Raw genomic sequence first — 12,568 nt, forward strand, 5'->3', positions numbered from 1 at the left:
TTAAAGGTTTATAAAAGTATCTATAAAATTGTTTAGATTTATTTTTATTGAGTTTCTATTTTATAATAGCTACTTGATTAGTCACTTTATGATCTGTTTTAAAGACCATAATCTTGCTACTTGCTTTTATCAGCTCTTTCCAACATAAGTCTATTGTAACTTTCTTTTTCTTCATTTTACGAAGTCCTCAAGAACCAGGCAGCTAAACATGGTGGATAACAGCAGAGATCTAGAATCAGACTGACTACTTTCGAATCCTAGTTTCACTATTAACTACTAACCTGTTGTAGTATAATCTTTGAAACATTATCTAAGCTAATGAACTTTAATTTCTTTGATGTAAGGATAAAAATCAAATAATATGTGCAGAAAAGAGCTAACACAGCAGGTCTGAGACTTCTGTCCTTAGAAAGGGCTGTTCTTGGGTCGGCCTTTGCCTGACGTCTGAGAACTTGAATTTCAGGAGTGTTCCCTATATTCCCTAACTAGTAAAATGACTTACTACATACCTATAGTGTTTTTGTATAACGTGCTTTATGCTGAACACCTACTTTCACTGTGAGAATCTGTAATTTTGGTATGTGCTAGGCAGAGGGTATCTACATAATCAGCACCCAACAACAACTTGAGTCTCTAATGAGCTTCCCTTGTAGACAGCACTTCACATGTATTGTCACAGGTAGATGCTGGATGAATTACGTGTTCCCTTTGTGACACCACTTAGAAACTCGTACTTGGTTTCCTGTGGACTTACCCTAAGCATCTTTTCCCTTTTGCTGATTTTGCTTTGGGTCTTCTCACTATAATAAATCATAGCCATAAATACAACTATTGCTGAGCCCCCAGAGTCCTCCTAGCAAACTTGGATGTGATCTTGGGGTTTCCCAACACTTGTGACTCCTGACACAAATTTATATTAAGACATTAGAGCACTACCTCTTGCCTAACAGGTGCTAATTGAAGGTTATGATATTGATAGTAGTGATGAAGATAATACTAATGATTATGATAAGAACCAGAAAAATAAATTTAATAAAAATAATGGTGAGTGTAGTGAGATGAATAGTGTTCACCAAAACTTCATGTTCACCTGGAACTTCAGAATGTGAGCTTATTTGGAAATAGATCCTATTTGCAGATGTACTTGGTTAAGGATTGTAGGTGAAATCATCCTGGATAACCCTAAATCCAATGACTAATGTCCTTATTATAAGAGGAAAGGACACAGACACACAGGGAAGGCAGTGTAAAGACAGAGACAGAGATGGGAGTGATCACAGCTACAAGCCAAAAAATGCCAAAGGTTGCCAGGAGTTACCAAAAGCTAGGAAGAAGCAAGGAAGAATTCTTTCCTAGAGCCTTTCAAGGAAACATGGCCATGATGATACCTTGATTTCAGATTTCTATATCCTAGAACTGTGAGAAAATAAATTTCTGTTGTTTTAAGCCATCCAGTTTGTGGTAATTTGATATAGCAGCCCTAGGAAATGAATATAATGAGTTTTGAGTAAACAGATACTAAAATAATCTAGAAAAATCTGAATAGAGCAGGTCTTCGAATAATGTCCTTTCGTTCAACATCATTTCATTATAATGTTGTTGAGAGGCCCTAAGAACTTAACACTTGTTTGTATCAATTAGCCTAGGTAAAATTGGTTTTGTTATATGTCATTTCACTTAAAGTCACAGAAACAATCAAGGACATTAAGCGAGGACATACTGTATTAATCCTGCTCTTCTGGTTAATGTTAAATTTCTTTTCTTTTCTGTCTTCCAAAATCTAAACGATATCGATACTAGAAACCCCGTAGTAATGTTGACGTCTCTGCCCACTCCCATCTTCTTATCATCACCAAATACTGTCAGCTGTACTTCTACAGTATTTTTCCAGTTTGTTTTCCAGTATTTTTCCACTTATCATCTCCACCAACCTACATTATTTCTTGCCTAAACTATTGAAATGGCCTTCCAACTTCTTTTCTTCTATCTGGCTCATTTTTTATAGGCAGCCAGCATGATCTTTTAAAAACATACATCTGATTGAATGACATACCTCCTTAAAGTCTTTCAATGGTTTTTCTCTGCAGGTAGGCTAAAATCCCAAATCTGCACATTGTTTATAAGAGCCTGCATAATCTAGCCTCTGTCTACCTCCAGTCTCATTTCATAGCACTTTCTCTCTTCCTCACTTTGCACCTGGTCTTTCTTTAATTTCTTTAACATGCTTTTTACTACCTCTGGACCATTGAACAAGCTAGTCCTTCTGTGCAAATGCTCTTTCCATACCCCGCTAATGTAGCAGAAGAAAGGGGTGGGAGGGGAGGTAAGTGTGATGGTAGGAGCACAGGCTTTGACTCCGTTGGAACAGTTAGACGCCCATCCTTATGATCTTGGGCAAGTTACCTGACTTCTCTAAGTGTCAGTTTTCCTTATCTGTAACTGGAATTAATAATACTCACCTCACTGGATGACTGTCATTTTTAAATGGGTTAATATAAAAGATATAAAAGAATTAGATGAGATGATATAAAATATTTAACAATGCCTGGCACAAAGTAAGCATTTAATCAAGGGAAAAGATTATTGTTGTTATACAAATGGCTTAATCAGAATTGTAGTTGAATACTTACATAATTTTTTTATTATTCTGAAGTTCATTGCATTGCTAATTATTTCATGGAGTTTCATAAATTTCTCTTTAAAATCCTCCTGTTTAGAAAGTAAGGCTAACATGAAGTAAAATACAACTATTCATATTACCCTATTTGAAGTTTTTTTCTTTATTTCCTCAGTCAATCCAATAATAAAAAGAATCTGAGGTTGAATGCCCTGTACTCCCTGTATTTATCATTCTATATGTGGAATGATTAAAATATGACCTGAATTTTATTCCTCAGTGTGATAATGATTCATGAAGGGCAAGGACCCTGAGTTTTTCATTGCTTTTTTCCCATTGCTAGTAGTACCAGTGCATTGCAGGCACACAATTAAATGTCTGTTGAATGAATGAATGAATGAATGTAGTGAAATGTTATATTGCTCTACCTATAGCTTATTATTTGATAAACATCACTGTTCTATTTAACCCAGGGTCATAGCACTTGTTCATTATTAGTATTTTGAATATATCCTCAACTAAAAGAGCATATCCTGTTTTTCAATTTTTTAATGTTTTAAATATCCTTAATTTTCAGAAGTTCTTTCTCATGTGGAATTCTAAAACTAGTAAAAGGAAAATGTTAATATTTCAAAGGTCAAAGATGGTTTTCAAAGATGCTACACTTGTAGCATATTTTCATTTACTCACCAGGGCTTAGGAAATTGAAATAAGCTATCAGGACTATTTCTGTGGGAGCCGTATGTCCTCACAGTCATTTGGCTTACAAATAATTCACGGTTTCTGTTGATAGCATGTCTGCAAAGGTTATATGAATTATGGTACATCTTGCAAATATTTCTGTTGAAAAATGCATCTCAGATGAAAATAAGGTCTCTTCATATCAAACTTCATAAGTAGGGGCATTCAGTGTTTTTGATAGAGTGAGTCTCAAAATCAGAATTCAGGTTTTTATAACTCCTGGTACATTTACCACTGAAATTGTCTGGTTTTGATCTTTCTTTTGATCTTTCTGATATTTTCAGCCAGAAATACAAGATTTTTTAGTTTCTTACTACAAAACTCCATCTTTCCTTTTTAGGCATCAAGTAGTGATGTTTTCTTCTTGTACCAGTTTAGGAATACTAGTCCAATGTGTTCCTTACTATGTCTAATTTACTAGACCATACTGGGAATTCTAAGGGTGCGCATTTGTTTCTTCCAGACAATTGCTAAACAAGTATTGGAGGTACTACTCATTAAGATGCCACTTACTGACTAGAAGACTTCGGGCAAGTTATTTACCTTCTTACCATCCCAGTTTCATCAAATGAGCTAACACTAGATGACTTTAAAGGTTTTTTCCTTCCGAAATTCTGTGACTTCAGTGGAGTACACTTAAGTGGTTTATAAAGTCTTGATATTCGTTTGCCTCTCATATTACATGTATTGTGTTTATAGTAGGTTAGATTAGGTTCAAATTTGCTATATCTTCATAGCACTTGAAAGGAAGCATTTGTATTTATTCATAGGGTGTTTTGATCATTTTTGCTATCAGGTAAAAAAACTGTTTTGCCAATATACTCCCAATATCTAAAACAGTGCTTCTCACCTGAGGGCAGTTTTCACCCCAGAAGACATTTGACGATGTCTGGAGACATTTTTGTTTGACACTACTGGGGTAGTGTTGCTGCATCTAGAGGACAGAGGCCACCATTGCTGCTAAACAGTCTGTGATGCACGGAATCGCCCCCAACCCCAACTAAAGAATTTTCAAGCCCAGAGTCGACAGTGTAGAAGTTGATAAACCATGATCTAAAACTAAGTATTTTATACTCATTAGAATGGATATAGAAATATCATACCTAATATCATACTTGCTTTTTAAATCTTAAATTTATTTTCCATATTCTAAGGGATCAGATCCACATAAGTATACTTGTCAATATTTTTAGAATTAAGAAAACCAAAAAAATGTCAATTTGGAAGTGTGTAAAATTAGAAGGTAATTGATTTCACATAGACATTTTAAAGACCAGGTTTCCAAGATCAGTACAATTTAATAAAGAATTTGAATATTAAGCAATATTCCTTAAGTGTTAATACTAAAAGATGATCTTTAAGTAAATTACAAAAGTAAAATCAGATGTATGCAATACCCATTCAGCAAATATTTATTGAGCCGCCTATTATGTACCATGCACTCTTTTTAGATGATGAGAATACAGTAGTGATCAAAACACAATCTCTAACCTCATGGAATTTCCATTCTAGTGGCATCAGAAGAGAATTTAAACAAGCTGCTGTCTTATCTTTCCTAGCTAAAAGTTTAAAACCTAAAGTCCAATTCTTTATTTCTTCTTACCATCATTGTAATTATATATGTTCTCAATTCATATAGCTTGCTTTTCTGACGCCAATTCACTATAGGCAATTTTTCATCCTGTCAAACAAATGAAAAAGAAAAGGTCTACTTCCAAAATGAGAGAATTGCTGTGGAAAAAAACTCTTAAGCTAGAGCCTCTTGACAAACAGTAAAGGGAGGCAAATCATAGGCTGCTAACACCATTCGCCTATCCCGTCAGGCAGCAGACTAGCATCATAAGCTTTCTAAATAGAACCACAGTGACCAAGAGGAGAGTAGGGGAACTCAAGAACAGCAACCATAGAGGCCTCTCTCAGTCCCTCCAAATTCTGCAGCCTAATAATAAAGTCTGTGTTTACCTAACCATATCTACTATTATTTTATAATCTAAGATCATACATACCTTTAGATCAGTTTTCTCCATACTGAGGATGTTTTTATTTTATTCTTTCCTTATAATGGAGAAAGACACCCATTCCTTTGGTCATTTTAGAAGCTTTTTTAGAACCCCCACCACCATCCACTCATACACACACACCTTATTATCTTTATTGATATTCAGTATCTAGAACAGCTTGCATAATTCTGTGTACATTCTCAGCATGATATTTTAAAATAGTGGAAGAGCCTGCTGTTGGTTTTGTTTTGTTTTGTTATTCCAGAACCCTCACTTCTGATGACTAGCAAATTCTTGGCTGAAGCTGCCTGTGGGGCTGTGTTCAGATTGCTGTCTGCCATAACTCCTACACCAGTTTCTTGTAACATGAGTGATAGCTCTGGCCCTACTACCTCATTCCAATTCTTAGATTTTTTTCCATTTAATTACTAAAGTTTAATGTATTGTGTTTAGCTGCCCATAATGAAGTTTATCTCCTATTTTTGCCAGTGTTAACCATTTGAAGATTTGGAAGTTAATCTACTTGAAAAGAGCCTGAAACTATCTAATGTGAAGATTTAACTTTTTCAATTTAATTAACTTTAGCGTTAGCCAGATATGACCTAAATAGAGAGACTTCTGGTTTAAAAGAGGAGGCAAAAAAAAAATAAAAGTCTATAGAAAACTACAGCAGAGGGCAAAATACAAGTCTGTTAAAGGAGGAAGCAATCGCATCCAGGTGCACAATTTTTCACAATTTAACATCTCTAAAATTGCAATGCATGTTTCATTGGACAATTACAAAATTCTCTTCTATATAGGCAACATTTTTTTCATAATAGTATACATTTTTCTAAGTACACTTCACATTAATAGCATTTTAGATTTAATGAACTCTCAGACAAGTATAACATCACTAGGCTTAAATGGAGGACAGGAAAGAGAAACTGAACAAAGGCATCCAAGTAGAAGGCTTTGAAGATTATGTGAGGAGGACTTGAACAACAGACTGAGGCAGCTGGCAGAAAATACTTGTAGGTTTCATCAGATAAACTGAATTGGATAACCTCCATAAAGTTTTGTTCTCTAAAAAACTAATAATTACCTTAGAATAATTCTGTTTATTCTTCTTTTCATCCTTGAACATATTTTTGGCCTGATTGTTTTAGATGAATTTTTGGTAGTTCATGTAATTTCCTGATTGGTCTTAATTTGTCATCCCTTAAAAGTTTCCCCATTTTCCTTTAAGCAATCTTTCTATACTTTCAGTTGTCTCTTTTATTGACTACATTATATTGCAGTTAGCCCTGAAGAATCTGGCTTTCAGCACCTCATTTTCTAGCATGAGGCTAGAATACAAAATTGCAAAAGCAAGGCACTTACTATATATAAGGAATATATGATAATTTTTAGACTTGATCTACAATTTCTAAAGAAAAATGTTAAAATGTCTGAAAGTACATAGGTAAATTAGCATTCTTGATATTAAAAGTAAATTAACAACCATAATAATATCACCATATATCCCAAGTTTGATTAAAGCAAGACCAGAATATATTAAAAAGGAAAAAAGTTTTAAGTGTTAAAAGTATTTCTCGAGCAGATGAGGTAATTAAAAATTGAAGTCTGTCAACAGAGGAAGAACAAAGCTCATTATTAACAGGCAGGAGGATTCAAAAACAGTTGAGACCTAATTTGGTATGAGGACAAATAATGTTATAACCCAGAATAACAGCTTATTTTCATACTGAGAATTCTTAGTCATTTAATTCAAGATTTAACCAAGAAAAATGTTTAAAGTAGTACTATATGAGGAAGCAAAGGGCAGGCTATCCCTAATGGTTAGGTGTGTGTGTGTGTGTGTGTGTGTGTGTGTGTGTATGAGAAAAGAGAGAAAGAGACTGATCTCCCCACAGAACACTTAAAGTCTGAGATATTTAATTATCTTAGGAATCTTAGGAAGATGAAGGTTTAAGTCTAGCTCCTCAATTTTAATGTGTGACTTTTCAGATGAGATTGTTACTGTGTAAATTAATCCTATGCTACCTGTGGCCTATCTAACACTACAGCAGAATTTAGTACACTAACACAGAAAACCCACACAGCAATGGCACATATACACATTTATGCAATAATTAGTTGATAATGTGTTAGGTAGTTTTATTTTCCATTTATAGTAAAAGGAGATTTTTGTTGCTAAAAAGAAACTAATCAAACTGTTGATTATTGGATATGCATTTAGCCATCACCTTGTTTTCTGGAATTGACCCAAGATAGAATAATTCTATTCATGGACTACTATGGAAACTATTTTGAATATCCTGTCTAAACATTGAGGGTTTTTTTCTGAGTAAAAGAATTCTTACACTGTTATGTAGAGCAGTGCATCTCAAGCTTTAATGTGCGTACAAATCACCTGGACATCTTGTTAAACACCCTTTCTCTTTCTGATTCATTGGGTCTGGGATGGGGCCTGAGACTGTGAATTTGTAACAAGCTCCCAGGTGATGCTGATGCTGTTGGTCCATGGACTACTCTTGGGAGTAGTAAGGATATAAAGAACTGGACCTCAGTTCAGTACTTCCTCAGGAAGAAGTAGGGCAAAATATGACCAATTGTGAATGCCTTTATCAGAAACATGGGGTTATTTTGTGTGTCCCTTCAAAAAAAGAAGCCCTTATTAGATTTCTACAAAGAGTTGAAGTAGATCTTGGACCACTTAGGAGGAGCATTTAGTATATATGGACAAAATGGCACATTGAAGCATCTTTAGGTTGATAGAGAACAGTCTCTTTTGAGATAAGTATACACTATGTCTGAGCTCCCACCTGAGGCAAAATTAGCGTGGTCTCCTCCACTGTACACTCATGAGAGAACGAGAGTGAAAAAGGCAAATAATATATTATTATTGTGATAATAGTTTTGACCTTTTGGACCCACTGAAAGCTTCCCAGCACTTCACAGAAGTCCCTGGGCCACACTTTGAGAAATGGTGGCATATAGGAAACTATACAATATCTGTTCATGCCTATTGCAAGTAACAGGGTAAATTTATGAGAGGAACCAAACCACAAATAGTTGGGGTTCCTCCCTATTAATATAAGCCCTTTTTAATTTCTCAATTGAAACCATACTCTCAATAGTCCAGACAAAGTACATAAAAATGAAATGGAAAGAAATTTGTTCAAAATACCCACACTGTCCAAGTAATTAGAAAGTTTACATTTGGAAGAGGTTATACTGATTAATGGTGGGTGGGGTGCAGAGAAAGACAGCACTTAGAACAAAGAGACAAAGAAGTAGATCTAAGCACGTGGCCAAAAGACTGTTTCCTGGTGTGACAGCTTGACCTGTTTAAAAGGGATTGCTTGTTCAGTAAAGAGAATTATAATTTTATATTAAAAGTTATCTTTGTTACAGTAATTATAATAGATTATGAAGTTGCATATTCATTTTCTTTCCCTGTTTTCCTCATTTGTGTTACTGGCCAGAAGCAATCTTAGACTGTGAAAACGGACTCTCTGAGCTGAGAACTACCACTCCTGTATAGGCCCAGTGTTGACACTGCGTCTGTTCCTCTGCTCGTGCTTCACAAGAGCCCAGGAGGACTGGGATGGCCCAGGAGTAGTGAGACTAGAACAGAGAGTCAACATTGAATATAATTATTAGTATTTATTGAATATCTAAAACATGCTAAGTGATTTTAAGTTATAGAGAATAAATTTTTACTTTATACCTAGGCACAATGCCTGATGATGGGTCAACTAATCAATCATAGTGTTACCTCTTAATTAGCTATCTACTCAAGATCCTTGGGAGAGCCAGAAAAGAGGAAAAATTGAAAATTATGAGAGAGCAACCTTTACTTTCAACCATAATCTTGACCCTGTTGCCCAAGTAATGCTGAAATCATTTGTTGTAACTCTGAGTACCAGCAGTACTCAGGTTATGTGTATCATGCCAAAGATACACATAACCATGAATACACAAAAGAGGACACCACTAAGATAGGAGGGCAAATCACATGTTATTTAGTAAGAGGGCAAAAATAAAGCGAAATTTGAAATTAGCCATAATGATAACAGTAGGTCAAAATTAACCTGATTTGAGCCTTTTTACCCTTAAGGATTTAAAAACAATCTCAGGAACACAGGGTTAAAAAAAAACATAGGGAAAGGGACATAACCTTACCAGAAGGATTAAATGGAATCACACTTATTTGTTGCTGTGGCAAAAGATACAGTAATCTGTGTGTGACACAGCCATCTTTCAAAGCTAGAAGACCTTTTCTTGAGATGTTCTACTAGATTCACTCATTACCACATCATAGTATCAACTAAGTAAATTAGCACAATCAGTACAATATCTACAGTTAATCCAAAGCCAGGTAAATGTTTTGATCACCAATTAAGATTCTGCACCCAGTTCTAATGTGTGTGTTGAGCAGGGAATAGTTTTCCACAAACTGACAAACAATTCAGCTAAATTCTGTCTAACTGGAGATAGCATCAGATTCACAGGTTAAGGGCTCAGTCCTACAAAACTGCCCCCTCCCCTCCACTTCAGACACGAGCTGCAAGTCCAGTTGTCACCTGTGCTTCTGACTGGCTATAAATCAGAGCTTCCCATTACCCCTTCCTTGGGTTCTATTAATTTGCTAGAGCAGCTCACAGAACTCAGAGAAACATTTTACTTACTAGATCACTGGTTTATTATAAAATATATATATAACTTGGGAACAGCCAGGTGAAGGAAATGTGCCTATGGTGCAAAGGCAAGGAGCTTCCATCCCCTCTTCCCTCCCCAGAAGCCATGGGATGGGACTAAAAGCTTCAACCCTCCAATCACATGCTTAGTTCTCCCATGCAACCAGCCCCATCCTTAGATGTGGTCAAAAAGTAACCTCATTAAAGTAACAAAAGGCACTTTTGTTGCCCTCATCACTTAGGAAATTCCAAAGATTTTAGGAGCTGTGCCAGAAAGGGGACAAAGATCAAATACATATTTCTTACCATAATCATAATACCACACCTGGCAACTAATTAAGTTATATTACAAGTTTACTTGTAATTTACTTGCTTCCTGTAATAATTTCTCAGCCATATTTTCCCATGTAACACTCCTTGGTTAAAAAGAAAGCACTTTGGTTCCTCAACATCTGTATGAATCTCAGTGTCCTATTTCTTTTTAACATCCTTGAGCTCCAGCACAAGTACTGCTGGTGTAAAAAAACCCTAACATTCCACTCCTCTGCAATAACTCTGATAATGGTCACATGTAGTGAGGGTTCAACAATGATTTAAGCAAAAGACTGAGAAACTAGTGTTATATTTTAATGTTTTGATAGTTATGATAAATTTTATAGAACTTACTGTTTTAGGGCTTTCTGTGTACTAGATGGAATCAATTAGAACCTGTTAGATGTAATTCCACTGAAATTCTAGTTTTCAATGTATTTATCAAAATATATTGAATACTTACTATGAAAAATTATGTTTGTCATAGCTGCTTAAATTTCTTTACCTGCTTTCAAAAGGCAGATAAAAGTTTTATATTAGCTCATCTGTGGACTATCAGGTCATTTTATGTGGTTTGAAATTTTACTTAAATGGAATATTATGTTTTCATATAAAATAGTCTTTGTTTCTACATCGGAATCTGAATTTTTAAAACTCTTTTCTTAATTGATAGGGTACTACGGAGGTGCTTGCCTTAACCGAAACTTATAAAAACAAGCTTCTTAGAAATGTCCAGGACTGCTTCCTAAACAATTATGCCAACTAAATACACATTGATCAAGAAAAAGTAGTAGTAAGTACTGCTGCTTAACTTACCAAGTAGTCAGATAATAGACTAAAGATTTAGAGAAATTGAATTGATTGAATCATTATACTTTTAAATGAGCTAATAAAAATATATCTAGTTTATAATGACAGGAATTTGCATCACTATGAACTTAGATACCTTAGATCATGGTTAAAATTGTTCTTATAAAGAGAAAAGATACAGCTAGAAAAGTTTACAACACGAAACTTCAGAAACATGACGTACACATGGGAGGTAGGATTTTTAAAATATAAAGATTTAGTGGTAGGGGAAAAGTATAGTAGCTTTGGTTAGAAATACGACCTTCTTCTAACAGGAAAAAAAAAAGACAAAATGCTAGAAAATTCAGAAATACTAGGAATCTAAAACCTCTTTTATTTTACTAAGTATCTTAAGAAAAAGTACCTGTTCTAAATATTCTTAGTTTTAAAGAACACATAGGTGAATATTTTATTCTTATTTTTTTTTCCTGGCTTCTTAATTTGCAATGCTCAATAACTTTCTTAATGAGATTGAATGTAATTAGTCTGAACATTTACATGACTGAATCTAAAAACAGTTTTCCATACTACTTTCTTATGTTTATGCTTAGTTTTTAGAACTTTTTAAATACCTTACAGTATATTGTTTTCTTGCCCCCTCAGCAACCGTGTGGAAGCGTGGACAAGAGATGTTGCCTTTTTACTCAGACAAGAAGGCAGGCCTGTGGTTAATCTTATGCCTAAAAGGACTAAAATAAGAGTAATGGAAGAGGACTGGGAGAATACAGACAGAGCAGTAAATTGGTTAAGAAAAGAAGGAATTAATTACAGTCAACCATTTGTTCTGTATTTGGGATTAAATCTACCACACCCTTATCCTTCACCATCTTCAGGAGAAAATTTTGGATCTTCAACATTTCACACATCTCCTTATTGGCTTAAAAAAGTAAGTATGTGTGCTCAAAAGTAGAAGTTAAAATTACATCTGTATGTTATTGGTATTTACTCATTGTTTCTTTTATTATCACTTTAAAGAAAATTTTGAAAATTGTATATTCTCATTAAATCAAATTGAACAACACCTGGTTGGAGGAAAAGAATATTACCACTTTGTTTTTCTCTCCTTTTTAGGTGTCTTATGGTGCCATAAAAGTCCCAAAGTGGTCACCTCTGTCAGAAATGCACCCTATAGATTATTACTCTTCCTATACAAAAAACTGCACTGGGAAGTTTACAGAAAAAGAAATTAAGAATATTAGAGCATTTTATTATGCTATGTGTGCTGAGACAGATGCCATGCTTGGTAGGTGGTATAATGAATAAGTATTTACATGAAGAAAAAGTATAATATTTTTCCGGCAAACTGTTACCATGCTGGTTGGTGACTTGTATGAATATCCTCGGGTAATTTCTTATAACAGTTG

The 12,568-nt window shown here is 34.7% G+C and overlaps 2 protein-coding genes across 5 annotated transcripts in view; one reads left to right on the plus strand and one right to left on the minus strand.

The window, feature by feature from the left end:
- ARSK (arylsulfatase family member K) overlaps positions 1–12,568 on the plus strand; it is a 31,783-nt gene that overhangs the window by 7,068 nt on the left and 12,147 nt on the right. For all 3 annotated transcript variants that reach the window (XM_039875135.1, XM_039875134.1, XM_039875133.1), the window contains 2 exons: positions 11,808–12,090; positions 12,276–12,447. In XM_039875135.1, the coding sequence (XP_039731069.1) occupies positions 11,808–12,090; positions 12,276–12,447 (455 nt within the window). The remainder of the gene's footprint in view (positions 1–11,807; positions 12,091–12,275; positions 12,448–12,568) is intronic.
- The window catches only part of LOC120612555 (spermatogenesis-associated protein 9-like), an 87,715-nt gene continuing 79,753 nt past the window's right edge, over positions 4,607–12,568 (minus strand). Inside the window, exon 4 of one of the 2 annotated variants that reach the window (XR_005655483.1) lies at positions 4,607–5,039. The gene's annotated coding sequence lies outside the window, so the exon portion shown is untranslated. Of the gene's footprint in view, positions 5,040–6,186; positions 8,971–12,568 lie in introns of those variants that run through there. The other variant, XR_005655484.1, reaches the window with a different exon arrangement.

Source organism: Pteropus medius, unplaced genomic scaffold (assembly GCF_902729225.1).
Source record: "Pteropus medius unplaced genomic scaffold, Ma_sr-lr_union100, whole genome shotgun sequence".
Taxonomy (NCBI): domain Eukaryota; kingdom Metazoa; phylum Chordata; class Mammalia; order Chiroptera; family Pteropodidae; genus Pteropus; species Pteropus medius.